The 16,559-nt window shown below is 40.0% G+C and overlaps 1 protein-coding gene across 1 annotated transcript in view; it reads right to left on the bottom strand.

Moving 5' to 3' along the window:
* grin2aa (glutamate receptor, ionotropic, N-methyl D-aspartate 2A, a) overlaps nucleotides 1-16,559 on the bottom strand; it is a 160,849-nt gene that overhangs the window by 43,475 nt on the left and 100,815 nt on the right. Inside the window, exons 3-4 of the mRNA XM_061700021.1 lie at nucleotides 16,066-16,232; nucleotides 8,423-8,851 (exon numbers count right to left, since the gene is read on the bottom strand). Coding sequence (XP_061556005.1) covers nucleotides 8,423-8,851; nucleotides 16,066-16,232 — 596 coding nt within the window. The remainder of the gene's footprint in view (nucleotides 1-8,422; nucleotides 8,852-16,065; nucleotides 16,233-16,559) is intronic.

Here is a 16,559-nt window from a genome sequence, read left to right as displayed (position 1 = left end):
AAGAATTTTTGTTGGGACTACAAATCTTACTACAGCATTCTCATAAATCTATTGTGTGGGTAGTTAAATGTAAGGATTCAACTTTCTACACAAAGGGGGACTGTACCAGGAGTAATGGTCTAATACTACATCACACACTCACAGAGGCTGTAATGAGTGACCCACATGGCAGGTTACATTAGCTAAGATGGAGGGCAATGGGAAGATATTCTTGGCTGTACATAGCCTCCACATTAATCATGACTGTACTTCCTCATGCGCGCTCCCTTACTTCCTCTGTCAGTGGTCATGTACCATGGCAGAGAAACAGCTCCTCTTCGAGCCCTCCCCCTTCTCGGCCTGTTCAAACATTGGTCACCAGGCTATCGAAACGGACCCTGTGACATAACGTTAAAAGTCACAGAGAAGTGGCAGGAGCTTCATATTCAGCAGGACAATATGCAAGCTGTTGTGTATAAAGAACATTGCACTCAATAAATAAAACATCAGGAATCAATTATTTGGATTATTTATAGTGATTTACGGATTTTATTACCTCAGCTCAGAGGGGTGGGAGGTTATAATTTCTCCATTGGTCACTTAATAGAATTACACAATATTTATACAAGCAGGACCAAGTGTGACAGTGGCCAACCGCCTTCACTTGATAGAGATGTGGTGAAAAAAGCTTTTTGTGTATCATATTTGGGAACCCACATTGATTTGCATAGTCCATCACTACAGGCCTGGGATGCAACAAAATCACATGGCACATCATATTTCTTTTTTTTCCAAAATTTTACAGGTCAGGCAGACATGTTTAAGATTGCTCAATTTAAGATAGATCAACCTCGGTGGAGGTGTAGGCTCTTCTTAGTGACATTCGTAAAATTTCAAGCTGACTGATACAGGGGCTCATTTGTATGACAGTAAAAAAACAGAAAATGGAAGAAACACAAAAAACATGTGTTTGGTCTAAACCAGCGTGGACACTCTAAATTGCCAATAGTGGTGGATGTTGAACTGTGTGACTGATTGGTGTCCAGGGGATATCCTGTGTAGTCCAAAGTCATTTGGGATAGACCACAGCTCACATTAAAAAGGAAAAGCAGTAAAATGTGGATAAATAAATGGATCGATCTATTGTCTACCACTTATCTTGTACTTATATATAGCTTTACTGAAGCTTCTTTGTGAAGCAAGTACATCCTGGACTGGTCATTCGTCAATCGTAGGGGAGTAAAATCTAAATGTTGAAATTGCATGTGAAGCTTAGGGTCAACAATTTAAAGCAAAATGCTGACAGCACACATAAGTTGTGTTTTTATGGTCCTATGTCCATTGAATGTTTAGACCTGTTCATGCATGTTGCTGGGATACGGACATTAGGAGGGTGGTATATGCACTGCAAGATGACCCTAAAGTGAACTGAATGACCACCCCTTCCCACACAGACAATTACTTTGCCAACCTCATCCATGCCCAATGCAACGCTTACTCTCCCTCGTTCATCCATTTTCCACCATGCTGTAGCATCCATTAGAACACTTATCTCTGTATTCATTAGATGGTAATGAAAATGGGGACGGAGGTGAGCAATGAGTGGGGAAGGAGCACCCCAAAATATTGAGAGGGAAAATGGTGTGAGCCAGAAGGAATGAGAAGAAGGGTAAGTATGACGAGAGACGCCTCAACTGAGTTACGATACTGAGTTCCAGTTTTGGAGTAAAAGGGGTTGGGGGTGGGAGGGCAGCAAGTGCACTGCAGCAGAGAAGAGCACATAAAGTAATAAAGGCGCAATTGCTTTTCTTTTCTTCTTTTCTTCTTAATACCACCATTTTTAAATAGAATATTGCATTATTTTGGTAGTTAAGTGCTCACACAAACACGCAAATAAAATGACACACCTGCAATCAGCAAGGATTGAAAAGAGGACCTTAAGGGAGGAGAGTCATTCGACAAGCGACGCCGCAGGTGGTATGCGCTGAGCGTGACAGGAAGTGACTGTACAAGGTGAAGATTACGGCAGTATAGCAGGGTCTCACACCTCCTGCTGTCCCTGGTGTGTATGTGTCACCACAGCTGAGATTCAGTGTCATTCTCCAATATGTAAATGATTTTAAGGACACCGGAGCAGCTTTCTGAAATACACTTCTTTTAATGAAGAATTATTTAATGTGGAGAACTTTGGGGATTGCAGTTTTATAATTGCTGCTGACAGAACGCCCCTCTCTATAACCGTTTCAGATCTTATTTTGTCTTTGGTCTTTGAGCTTTTCAAACACAGGTAAGGCTAAAACGTTAAAACCTGACGGATTTTTTATCTGTCGGAATGTTTTATGCTGTCGTTCATGCTGTCATTGGGTTTGGGGGTGGGGGAGCAGCAGCAATTTGCCGCAACATGGCATGATTTGTACATGTGTGACAATATTTTGATGTTCAATAACAAAATGCAGCTTGAAGGGTAAACTTAAAACTAGTTTTGCCAATATTTAAGAGTATTTATTTTACTTTAAAAAAAAGCCTTTCCCCAGTAATTTCTCATGAGAACATGTTCCTCATTGTTTTCAGTTTAAAATGGAAGCTTTTTTCTTCCATAATGAGCCTTTGCATACTCACACATAGGCGCAAGCCTGCTGTTCATGATTTATTGACTAAAGGGGGATTCAGACCCTCGCGCTTTCTCTCTCAGACTGTTACCTGCAGAGTAAGTGACAATAAAATCACTGCCACACATAATGACAGACAATTTACTTTTGAAGAAGTCATGTCACCCAACACATCACTCATGACGACATTTATCTATTATTATTCATACACACACTGTCACCATGTCTTAATTATGAGGATTCATCATGTATTCACTGTGAGATGAATCGATGTTCCTATTAATGTAGCAACATGTTTATGAGAGTTACACCGTATAGAACTGTACATCATTATCCTAAGGAATGTTTAATTTGTTTTCATATAGCTAAATACATTTAATATTTTATAATAGTTTAATATACTCTTAGCCTTATGCTTTGCAGTTCTACAGCACTGTGAACTACAAACACAATTAGTAACTTTTTCCATATTAATTAATCCATGTCAGACAGCTTGAATCAAAGAAGAACATTGCTATCTTTGCAATGGCAGACATTTTTATACAGCTCTTAAATTACAAACTAGAGATGATTTAAATTGAGTGACTAAGTGCCAAATCTGGCTGGTGAGTAAATATTGTCTGCATAAGCTTGTGAGGGGAATGGAAACTGTAATATCCACACTAGTTAATAAATTTAAAGCTGTAGTATGTATACCGATAATGCAACTACAGCTTGTACTGACAGTGACAGGTTCAAATGACTGTACATCATTTACTGTTTATTTTTATCTGATCCAATGTGATAGCAGGGACATGCAGCGTGTGTGTGGGGGGCGAGGGGTGTTAGTTGCCCAAAGTGACAACCTGTTGCTGTTCAACGATGAAATGTAACCGCACAGAAATTATTTAGAGAAATTAAATAATCTCATCCCCCTTGGTCACATGATCCACGTAGATGGGTACTGTATCTCCGTCGGCGCAGTTAGCAACTGATGGCTGGTGAGGAGGCGACACATCTAATCGCACATTGTACAGCCATTTCGCTTTTCATATATTTGTGCTTAGAAATAGGGTTTTCACTGTAATAAACACGTATTGATGCCAGTAGCATCATAAGGCCTTCTTTGCCCCCCTAAAATAACCTTAAACTAAAATGTATAATAAAAAATAAAAAATGGATTTAAAAAAATTATAATCACGGATCTAATCACGACAGAGTTGATCGCACTAGCTAGTTGGCAGCGTTAGGCAGAAGCGATGCCGTTTTCAACTCAGCTTTTCAATCGTGAAGCTGTATTTCTTTTTTGCGATCACGTTAGGCGCTACAATTGATAGATGCTACGTTTACCCAGGCAGTTCTAAACTAAACGCATCTCTTCTGTTTGATGCCACATTACATGCATATCCTTCTGCTAATGCCTGCCAAAGACGGTGCCCGCAAAATTTTTTGGCGTGGTTATGTATTATATAATGTGCACAACTGGACAACAATGCCAGAGGAGGGGGCAGAGGTGTATACAGTACATCTTGTCAATCCCTATGGTCATATCTTAACAAATTCATGCAACAACCCCAATTCCAATGAAGTGGGACGTTGTGTAAAACATAAATAAAAACAGAATACAATGATTTGCAAATCAAGCTCAAACTACATTTAATTGAATAAACTACAAAGACAGGATATTTAATGTTCAAACTGATAAACTTGATTGTTTTGACCAAATAATCATTATCTTAGAATTTTATGGCTGAAACACGTTCCAAAAAAGCTGGGACAGGGACCACTGTGTTACATCACTTTTTCTTTTAACAACATTCAATAAACGTTTGGGAACTGAGGACACTGATTTTTGAAGCTTTGTAGGTGGAATTCTTTCCCATTCTTGCTTGATGTACAGCTTCAGCTGTTCAACAGTCCGGGGTCTCCGTTGGCATATTTTACGCTTCATAATGCGCCACACATTTTCAATGGGAGACATGTCTGGACTGCAGGCAGGCCAGTCTAGTACTAGTACAGTCTAGTACAATCTTTTACTACGAAGCCACGCTGTTGCAGAATGTGGTTTGGCATTGTCTTGCTGAAATAAGCAGGGGCGTCCATGAAAAAGACATTGCTTGGAAGGCAGCATATGTTTCTCCAAAACTTGTATGTACCTTTCAGCATTAATGGTGCCTTCACAGATGTGTAAGTTACCCATGCCATTGGCACTAACACAGCCCCATACCATCACAGATGGTGGCTTTTGAACTTTGCGTCCATAACAGTCTGGATGGTTCTTTTCCCTCTTTGGCCCGGAGGACACGACGTCCACAAAATTTCCAAAAACAATTTGAAATGTGGATTCGTCGGACCACAGAACACTTTTCCACTTTGAATCAATTCATCTTAGATGAGCTTGGGCCCAGAGAAGCCGGCGGCGTTTCTGGGTGTTGTTGATTAATGGCTTTTGCTTTGCATAGTAGAGTTTCAAGTTGCACTTATGGATGTAGCGCCGAACTGTTTTTACTGACATTGGTTTTCTAAAGTGTTCCTGAGCCCATGTGGTGATATCTTTTACACATTGATGTCGGGTTTTGATGCAGTGCCGCCTGAGGGATCGAAGGTCACGGGCATTCAATGTTGGTTTTCGGCCTTGCTGCTTACATGCAGTAATTTCCCCAGATTCTCTGAACCTTTTGATTATATTATGGACAGTAGATGATGAAATCCCTAAATTCGTTGCAATTGTACGTTGAGGAACATTGTCCTTAAACTGTTCGACTATTTTCTCACGCACATTTTCACAAAGAGGTGAACCTCGCCCCATCTTTGCTTGTGAATGACTGAGCAATTCAGGGAAGCTCCTTTTATACCCAATCATGGCACCCACCTGTTCCTAATTAATCTTTTCACCTGTGGGATGTTCCAAACAGGTGTTTGATGAGCTTCCTCAACTTTTTCAGTGTTTTTTGCCACCTATCCCAGCTTTTCTGGAACGTGTTGCAGCCATAAGTTAATGATTATTTGCTAAAAACAATAAAATGTATCAGTTTGAACATTAAACATATTTTCTTTGTAGTGTATTCAATTAGATATAGTTTGAACATGATTTGTAAATCATTGTATTCTGATTTTATTCATGTTTAACACAACGTACCAACATCACTGGAATTGGGGTTGTACTCACACACAGTCCACACAGTATCAGAAAACTTACGCGTTCCCGTGTTTACTGTGAAACCCTGAGACGTCCAGCACATATTGAATGACACACATTCATATGTCCTGACGTTAACACAACAATTGTGAACTAAGTTGTTGGTCACAACCCAGTCCGCAAGCATCAACAGTGAACAACATAGCAATAAATAGCAATATGTTTTTGGCAGCAATAGAATAAAAACTGTGCGTGTCTGTGTGTATGTGTAAAGGGAATTTTTTCAAGAGGAGGTAGGAAAAAAATAGAAGGCAGATGAAGGTGAAAGGTACTGTATATTGGGTTGTGTTCCTTAGAACTATTATTTGAGTTCTTTTCCTTACAAAACTAAATTGTTGTAGTCTTCCTGGGTGGACTGTGCACGTTCTGATTTACAATACAGATTATAGCAAGATGGAGGTTGACATAAATGATTTGCTTTCACGGCTCACATAAAATGAAAATGGCCGGCCGGATGTGGCCCCCGGGCCTTGAATTTGAGCCCTGTACTGTATGGTTTTTCAAACTCTTGTTCAATGTGCTCCTTTAAATTTAAGCACCTGCCACTCCAAAGGTCTCTGCATGACCCTGTGTGATAGCATATGATGTTTTATCCCCATCACATTGTCCATTAAGTAACACCACAATACTTGAAATAGCAGCTGACTGTGTGCGAGCGTGTGTGTGTGTGTTCTGTAAAGTCTGCCTCTCATAGATCAGGGCTACTGACTGAAATTACCTGTCAGAGCACACAATGAGCGCCACACCTATTTCTCTGGACACATCACGTGCACACACTGACAAGTAAGTGTACACACACAAGTAAGCACATTGTTGTCCACAGCAAGGTGAGCAGTCCACTGTAAATGTGCAAACACCCTACAAATCCACTCATGCACACAGAATATCTACTCTAATTCGGAGCAAAAATTGACAGTCACTGTCAAAACTGTCAAAAGGTGACAGTCATCACAGTTTGTAGTGACCACTTTGCTGGAATTTGTTTTTGATGGAATAATTTGTTGTTTTACATTACAAACAACTAAAAAAAAGTAAGACAGTTCATTGGAGCTGTCAGATAAAATAATAAAAATACAAATATTATTGTGGTTGTTGTTTGTAATGGTGTAGAACTGCACTGCATGTGCTATTTCCAATATATGATAAAGCCACAACAACAAAGAATATAATGCAGATTGGAAGACTCCAGTATTATGGCAAAATAGTGTACTGTAAATAAGTACATTTTAAAATAGTTACTATTTGATGTCTGTGTCCCCGCCTCTGTGTATGTGTGTTAACTTGATCCCCTTATCTCTCCCACTGGCCATTGACGTATTAACAACTTTTAACGGCCCACAGTGCTGACCTCGGCTTGACCAATCATGTTTCTCAAGTCCAGGCCACGGGGGCTCATTGACTGAGTTCTCTCAACCAGACAAAGCCATCTGTGGCCCCTCATCACCTGGGAAACAACCTGAGGCAGCCGAGCATGATGGGAATGAAGTCAGCTGGCTCAGATTTACAGTGATGTCCTGATTGAGCACATTTTGCTTTCATTTCCTTCTTTAATTAAAAACAAAAACACGCTAATTGAAGTTATTTTCCTGACGCTTCAAAATATTGTGCAATATTGCGAGGTGGTGTGTGTAAAATGTGCTCACGTGTGTCTTCCTCTGTCATATTGTAAGTCAGACAAAGCTGGCAAGACCGACAACATTTCCCACCGGCTGCTTCACAGCTAGAAAAGGGTTAGAAGGAGAGTAGACGTGGATGCAAGATAAGGGGAAATAGAAGAGAGGAGGAACAGAAGGATTCATGAAGGACCTCTTCGGTTTTGGAGCACAGCATCCTAGTGCTACCTCTGTTTCTTTATTTCCTTCCTGTCTTCAATGCCTAAAACACAAACTTCAACTCTCATTCACCTCTTTATCAGACTATTTTCTCTCTCTCCCACTCCCACTCTTCCTCCTTCCTTTAAGCTCTGGCGCTTGCTCTTGTGTCCTGTTGTTGCATCTTGCTATGCTCCACTTAAACTGGGTAGAACAATCTATAATTAACAGTGAGGACAAAGGTGAGAACAACATTGTTGTGGTAGTAAGATTGACCCCTTGATACCTTAAATCCTGATGTGGCTTGCATTTCCACCAGGTTAGGAAGGCAGGATGGTGATAGGCATGTGAATTAAAATTGTGGTGTATATACCAAAGTACAGGCTGGCTCCAATGTCAACCGTATATCATCTATCACCAGATACCATGCCTTTAGAGGGGACTCAATCAAATCTACTTTGCAAGTAATATAACTTCCCAGCAATATCACAGGATCATTGCCAAGTCTTTAGTCTTGTCACTGAGTCACTTGTCTCAAACAAGTCAAACAATTTGATGTCACACACTAAATGGTGAGCCACAATTAACATTTTCAGAGTGCACATATTGAGCAAGTCCTAAAAGTGGAAACAGGAACCCAAAATTTAAGAAACTCATGGATTGTATGTGTTGAGATGGAAACCAAATCACCTATTGCGTTTGCATGCAGCTGAAAATCAGCTGTTTATGCTAGTTTTAATACTCACATAATACATTTAAATATTGATTAATTTAATTTATGTAATGTACATACACGTGTTTTGTTAAAACAACCAAACAGGCTTTATAGGACTTGCTTGACTTACTTGTGTAGTGCGCTAGGTGGCAGCTTGCTCGTCTTTTCCATCTGGCCGTAGCAAGATGTCCTAGCTTCAGGGATGTCACCATACTCATCCAACATGGCTGCCGCTGCTGACGTTATGATCCCCAAACCATCACGCACGCGTGCTTCCAATGGATAATCCCAGTCATCATAGGAGACCGAAATCATTCCTGATGGGAACTCTTCAGGTGTTATTTCCGGGTTCCCAGTGGTCAGAGACGGTACGATCCAGATGTAACCAAAGCCTGTGAGGCCTAGAGAGCGAGCCTCCTCCAGGATGTAGACAGCCTCATCCTTGGAGCAGTAGAGCAAAACTACCGGTGACTGGACTTTCTTCAGCATGATCTGAGACCGGCTATCTTCCTCCACTGCATCCAGAGTGATGATATTCTGCAGATCCCAGCCAACAAAACTGCAAAGGATGGCAGTATAGAAATATTAATCCTGTGAAATATTTTAACTTTTCATTATTGTCATTTAAAAGTACTCTGGTGCTATCTGATGGCAAGGAAAGTTATACTCAAATGTCCAAAATGAGTCTGTGACATGGTTTAAGCTTGTCATCGATGCGGTTTGTCGATTGAATGCAAAAGGCAATAAACGGCATCAGGCTTTCAAAATGGGTGGATTTAATATTGCTGACCGTGTGACGTAGTTTTGTCAATTATTCAAGTACCTGCCCACTCAACTCAGTTGAACGACAACATGGCATTTCCAGGTTTTAGGTGAGTGAGTCTAAGCTGCTGCTAAGCCATATAAATACAGTCTATAAAGTATACATATGTTATGTTTTACAACAATACTTAACTATATTCATAATTTATGATGTAACAGTGGAGGAAATAGTGAAGCTTGCATTCATTGTCGGCAGCGATGATCATCGCAGCAGGTTCAACTCCAATGAACGGGAGCAGATAACTCGCAAAAACTCAAAATATCCCCTTCTTTTATTTTCTCCCACGTCCCCTCTTTCAGATCACACTCCCTATTAGTGGGGTTAACAATCTAACGCTTGGTGAATTGTGCTAGACAGTGATAGAAATACAACCCCAATTCCAATGAAGTTGGGACGTTGTGTTAAACATAAAAACAAAATACAATGATTTTCAAATCATGTTCAACCTATATTTGATTGAATACACTAAAAAGACAGTCGAACAGCTTAAGGAAAATGTTTCTCAACGTACAATTGCAAGGAATTTAGGGATTTCATCATCTACGGTCCATAATATCATCAAAAGGTTCAGAGAATCTGGAGAAATCACTGCATGTAAGCAGCAAGGCCGAAAAATAACATTGAATGACCATGACTTTCGATCCCTCAGGCGGCACTGCATAAAAAAACGACATCAATGTGTAAAGGACATCACCACATAGGCTCAGGAACACTTCAGAAAACCAATGTTAGTAAATACAGTTCGGCGCTACATCCGTAAGTGGAACTTAAAACTCTACTATGCAAAGCAAAAGCCATTTATCAACAACACCCAGAAACGCCGCCGAGCTCATCTACGTAAGATGGACTGAGGAAAAGTGGAAAAGTGTTCTGTGTCCGACGGGTCCACATTTCAAATTGTTTTTGGAAATTGTGGACGTCGTGTCCTCCGGGCCAAAGAGGAAAAGAACCATCTGGACTGTTATGGACGCAAAGTTCAAAAGCCAGCATCTGTGATGGTATGGGGCTGTGTCAGTGCCAATGGCATGGGTAACTTACACATCTGTGAAGGCACCATTAATGCTGAAAGGTACACATAGGTTTTGGAGAAACATATGCTGCCATCCAAGCAACGTCTTTTTCCTGTACGCCCCTGCTTATTTCAGCAAGACAATGCCAAACCACATTCTGCACGTGTGGCTTCGTAGTATAAAGTGTGGGTACTAGACTGGCCTGCTTGTAGTCCAGACCTGTCTCCCATTGAAAATGTGTGGCGCATTATGAAGCATAAAATACGACAACGGAGACCCCGGACTGTTGAACAGCTGAAGCTGTACATCAAGCAAGAATGGGAAAGAATTCCACCTACAAAGCTTCAACAATTAGTGTCCTCAGTTCTCAAACGTTTATTGACTGTTGTTAAAAGAAAAGGTGATGTAACACAGTGGTAAACATGACCCTGTCCCAGCTTCAAAGATTCAAAATCAGGAAACCAAAGATTATAAAAAGAAAATTTAAAAAATGGAAAGGAACCTTTAACATCACTTGTGTGAGTGTGTAACACTAAATAGAATGCAAGTAATAAAGCATAAACCATGTTCCAGCCTCCACAAATATGAGGAAATTTGAGACTGTCAAAGACACACCACTGCACAATTCTACGGTATATACCACAGTTCCTGTTATAACCTTTGGATTAAATTAGCAAAGTTGTGATTATTTTGCTCCTCAAAAACATCTTGCTCAAAAGAGGGAACAGCATCAGTCAACACAGGTCAGATAAAATTCCTTTTATCATCCATCTCTCTAGAAAGTTATCTGAAGTGAGAGGTAACTCATTAAACGTCATACTAGATAAGCGCGATACGATCATTTATGTTTCTTATCTAATGGCTGGCTAATAAAAAAAAATAAAAAAATGTCCACAGTGATAATATTCAGCAGTTCCTATTACACAAAGGGTAATTGCATCAGTGATAAAAGGAAAAGGGTGTTATTGTTGTAATTAAAAGATACAATGTGTAACAAATTGGTGGCAAACTGTGGAATTAGTGGGGTGTAATTTACCCTAGAGCTAAAAAAACAAAGAGATCATAGCTACACACATCAATATACTCAACATTTAACAATTGTTTTTAGGTTTTCTATCTTTTGCATTTGTAGCAAAGTTATTAATCCATTCAGGATTTTCAGTACAGTATTTTGATGAAAAAGTGTATAGAAATGTTTTATTGTATGACATCCAAGAGTATTTTACATTCAAATTGGCCTACTTTCCAAAACAATGTAAATCACTATGCTTGTCACAATCTTGACGTATGCACGAAACCCTGCAGTGAAAGATAATAAAAGTCTTACTTCAACAATCTGTACAAACGTGGACATTGAGTACTTATAGCAATGAAAATGTTTTGTTCTGAAGTTCTATACTTTTTAAAAAAAAATATTTATTTATTTTTTCTTTTCAATATATTCATCATTTCATTAAATGTATGTATCATGCATCTTCATCAAAAGCCTTCCCCAACAAAACATTCTACAGTATCTAGGCTGAGTTTCATCTAGGCTCCTGAGAGTACTATAACATCTGCCAACTCAGCCTTGACTCACTGAGCTGGCTGGCCCATTTTATTTTCACTTGAGATGACAGAGGTCTTTTGCTATTAAAGTTGTCTGTCCATGACCAAGCCCCAGTGAGCAGGTCGAACAGTGACACGGGAAATCGACAGTTAATTAAGGTTACTCATTGAAGTTATTCCATCTTTAATTCATTATTTATTATTATTCAAACATTAAGGTCAACAACCAGTGGGAATAAATATGTCAGTTTGCATGCTAAATTACATTGCATGTATACTCTCAGCAAGCAGTTCAACTTTAGAGCACATAACTCAATATTGTTTGGAATACCACTAAAAACGAACCTTAGGTGTTGTCTTATAACTATTAGTACTACTACTTACTATAAATATTGTCTATTTCGGCAATTGACATAATAAAAAATATTAGACTTTTTAATCCACCGATGCATTTTCTATACTGCTTCTCCTCGGGTAACTGGAGGCAGGGTACACCACTGGTTACCAGTCACACAAACACATTCCCACCAAAGGATAGTTTTATTTTGTTTGCTCAGTTAACCTAAGCATGTTTTCTGAAATGTAGGTAGAAATTTAACTACCCAGAGAAAACCCACTTAAGCAAAGGGAGAGCATTCAAACTGCACACAGAGGTTTTCCAATGCAGATTCAAACCCAAATAGTGAGGCCGATATGCTTATCACCACCTCACCATGATGTGCAAAATGTTTATTGTGATTTTGATTATTATTACTACCCAAAACTGGCACATATACTGTACCACAGATAAACAAAACAAACCACATAGTTTGGGTTAACACAGATTTAGTAATTCACAGATTACTAACCCTCACTATCATCTCAGAATTGCTGAACCATTTATTTGACTTTCAGCTGAATATAATGGGCTGCTGCGCTAAGCATTTGACTACAGCATCAGTCAAAATGACCGAGAGGTCTGGAAGACGGCAAAGCTGCAGGAATACTAAACCAAGCTGTCATCCACATTAATTTCATGAGTGCCGCTTAAAACCTTGTGGGGTACTGTTTTTGAAACCAATATGAGAAGTGATGAAACATCCAAGGCAAAACACTGAGTGCAGTAAGTCGCCAAGACAGTAAACAACCTCATTCACCGCAGGGACATCTGCCGTGATGATGGTTGCGATTACAAGAATGGAAAAATATTCTGGAAAAACAAACTTAATATGGTCGCAACCTGCTTGAGTAAGTTTTTGGAAGAGGAAATTTGGTAACTAATAGAGAAGAATCCCCCATTTATGTGTGCTTTTAAGCTTTTACCAGCTGTTTAATTAATTTTTGAGAGCAGTGGATCTTGCTGCATGAGAATGATCTCCTAGTTATGACAGATGTCAATGCAGCGTTCCGACATTTCTATGTCCATAAAGCTCCGTTATGCTGTAGGCACAAAGCCAGCATCAAAGATGTGATGCCGATTTCCTCCGGCAGTTGTCAAATTTGCTCAACCTCCATGCGGTTATTAACTGGGTTGCATATGTAATACGCAAATGCAATGCAAAATGAGCCAATGTTTATGCTGATTAGGTGGTTGAATTTTGGTATGACATGTCATCTGTGTAAAAAAAACATGCTTGGGCTCACTCTTTGGTACGGTACATAGAATACCAAATACCGGAAACATTGTTTTTTTTGTTTGTTTGTTTTTTTGTGAATTTCATTGAATAATTACACATGCTCATCTAAAGGACTCAATTCAACTCTGTGTAACACACAGAGTTGAATGTGTAACACACAGAGTCTATTGACTTTCATGGAGATTTACTAGTTGGTGAGACCGTCTGAATTTTGATAAACATCTAATTAGGCAAGCACAGTAACAGCAGTAGAATGTCCCAAAGTCAACACTATTTGATTATATATATATTATATATATATTATATATATATATTATATAAAATTATATATACATATATATATATATATATATATATATATATATATATATATATATATATATTATATAAAATTATATTATATAAAATTTAACAGTATAAACATTTGGCGTAGTGAAGTGCAATAATACGATATCTATCACAGTGCGATGTAAAAACGTCTACCTTCGACATAATTAGAGCTTGGACTTGCAGTCTAAATCCCCATTCGCTATTTGCATTGACAGTAATGAATAACGAGCGAATCACAATCGAATCACTACTCCTTATACTATTCTGAAATAAAGACGTGAATGTTCAACAAATTAAAAATCGAATTTGATCTTTTGAGAACTAACATTATTTTATTACATATTTGTTAGATATATTGTAGAAGTTATCATTTATTTGCTTAGCTTCAATTAGTATTATGGACAATGTTTAGAAAGAAAGATGTCTCGCCTTCAAGAAGATGACTCAGCAGGAATCATCTGAGAGAAGGACGTGGCCGGGATGTGGCAGGTGCCATGTTTTCACCTTGAAACCCTACCCTTAGTGTGTTGTGTCTTGTAGCTTAGTACGTTATGTCTTGTAAACTTAGAAACCTCCCTATTTTCAAATAAATGCAGGAGCGACGGGAGAGATTGTTTAGAGCGTGTTGAGAGGCTGTAACCTGAACAATCTCCCATGCGCCCTCCTCATGAGTAAAATGACCAACGTCTTCATTCCTTTTGTGTTTATTCATTATAATGTTTGGTGAGATAAATCCAACAATATTATACATATCTTTGGGGGTGTTGCAGATTTTGTCACAATGCCAGAAAAGACACGACGCATTTTGATTGGCGCGTTTTAGCAACCACTTTTCTGTTGCCAAAGTGTTTCTTTTTAGTTTAAAATGGCTTATTTAAACCAGGATCCAAGCAGCCTCGCGAGTGAATCCGAATTACCACTTATTTGTTCATCGCACTAGATTAGGAGAGCTCTGTTATGTGTAGCATCTGAGACGGTGACACAACAACAGTTGCCTGTTTACTTACGTCTTCCTTGTGCCTCACTCTTCAGACATGACCAATCGATTTACGTTCAATCCCACTGTTACCCGAATGCAACAGATGGATTAAGCATTGGTCGATTGGTCATGCATGGAGAGTGTGGAGCAGAGATGACCTGCTAAAGGAGGCGACCGTTAAATTATGCTGGTCACTTGTGTCCTGAGTTCCATCAACAGTGTCCTTGCAGTGTGCATGTGCCACGAGAGAGTATGGCTTCTATTTTCGTAGATTGCACAGCTGCGCTTGAGCATAAAAACTGGCAGATATTGATTTTCGTAAAAGCGCAAGACTCGCTGCGCATGTTTGCCTATTTGACAGACCCATCTGCACCAAGCTGGGCGTGTCAGCTCAGCAAGGGTGTGCCCAAAGGAGTGAGTTTGATGTGAGAAAGGCAGTCTAAATTTATGCCTACTCGGACCACATCTAAATTTTGCTGATGGTGATCTAACGTGATTTTGGTGAATTTGATTTGGGCACATGCAAGCAGACAGACACGCAAGCTGTGTGGTGGACTTACAACAATCATTGTTGAAATCATCCATCCTTCTATTGTCCGTATCGCTTTATCCTCACAAGGGTCACGGGGCTGCTGGAGCCTATCCCAGCCATCTTTGGGTGAGAGGCGGGGTACGTCCTGAACTGGACGCCAGCCAATCGCAGGCCACATATAAACAAAGCACCATTCGCGCACACATTCATACTTAAGGGCAATTTAGAGTCTTCAATTAACCTACCATGCATGTTTTGGGGATGTGGGAGGAAACCGGAGTGCCCGGAGAAAACCCACGCAGGCACGGGGAGAACATGCAAACTCCACACAGGTGGGCCAGGATTTGAACACCAGTCCTCAGAACTGTGAGGCTGACGCTCTAACCAGTCGGCCACCGTGCCGCCTTGTTGAAATCCTTCCATCCATCCATTTTCTGAGCCGCTTATCCTCACTAGGGTCGCGGGCGTGCTGGAGCCTATCCCAGCTGTCATCGGGCAGGAGGCGGGGTACACCCTGAACTGGTTGCCAGCAAATCGCAGGGCACATACACACAGACAACCATTTGCACTCACAGTCACACCTACGGGCAATTTAGAGTCTTCAATTAATGCATGTTTTTGGGATGTGGGAGGAAACCGGAGTGCCCGGAGAAAACCCACGCAGGCACGGGGAGAACATGCAAACTCCACACAGTCGGGGCCGGGGATTGAACCCGGGTCCTCAGAACTGTGAGGCTGACGCTCTAACCAGTCGGCCACCGTGCCGCCTTGTTGAAATCAATTCATTGAATTGATTTGAATTGAATTTCATGAAAGTTATGGATTACATGTATCCCTACTACATATTGCAGTTAGTACTATCCACATACTGTATGTGCACATTATGTGAAAATGAATGATCATATAAAATTAAGACACATAAAAAAGAAATGTACCTATTGTCTACTGTCGTTTTTAGAATGTTGATGAACTCCTGGTAGCCGGGGAACTTTGACGTAACTATAGAGAAGATGTGCCAGTCGTACTCCTCCATGATGTTCAACATCAGCAGAGCCTCCTGCTGGATGGAAGCACCAAACTGGAAGAATGTGGACTTCACATCCTGAAAATAGGCAGAAAAGACAGCAATGAGAAGATTTTGTTAGATACTTGATTCAATATGCCATAAGTTCATCAACAGTATATTGGAAGTATCATTCGAGAAGAAATTTGCTTCAACACTATTATAATCATTCTTAAAACCAATGGAGTGGCGTATTCACACATGCACACACACGCACACATACGCACACACAAAGGCTATATAGAGTGTGGAGGGCAATATACTACAGTATATGGGTGAGGGGCTCTGAATAATTCAATTAAGCCCAAATTGGATTGACGCAGTGCAGGCAGGCTGCTCAACTCTTCTAGGGCGAGTTCATGGGGA

Source organism: Phycodurus eques, chromosome 16 (assembly GCF_024500275.1).
Source record: "Phycodurus eques isolate BA_2022a chromosome 16, UOR_Pequ_1.1, whole genome shotgun sequence".
Classification (NCBI taxonomy): Eukaryota; Metazoa; Chordata; class Actinopteri; order Syngnathiformes; family Syngnathidae; genus Phycodurus; species Phycodurus eques.
This window is presented reverse-complemented; position numbering and strand designations above follow the sequence as displayed.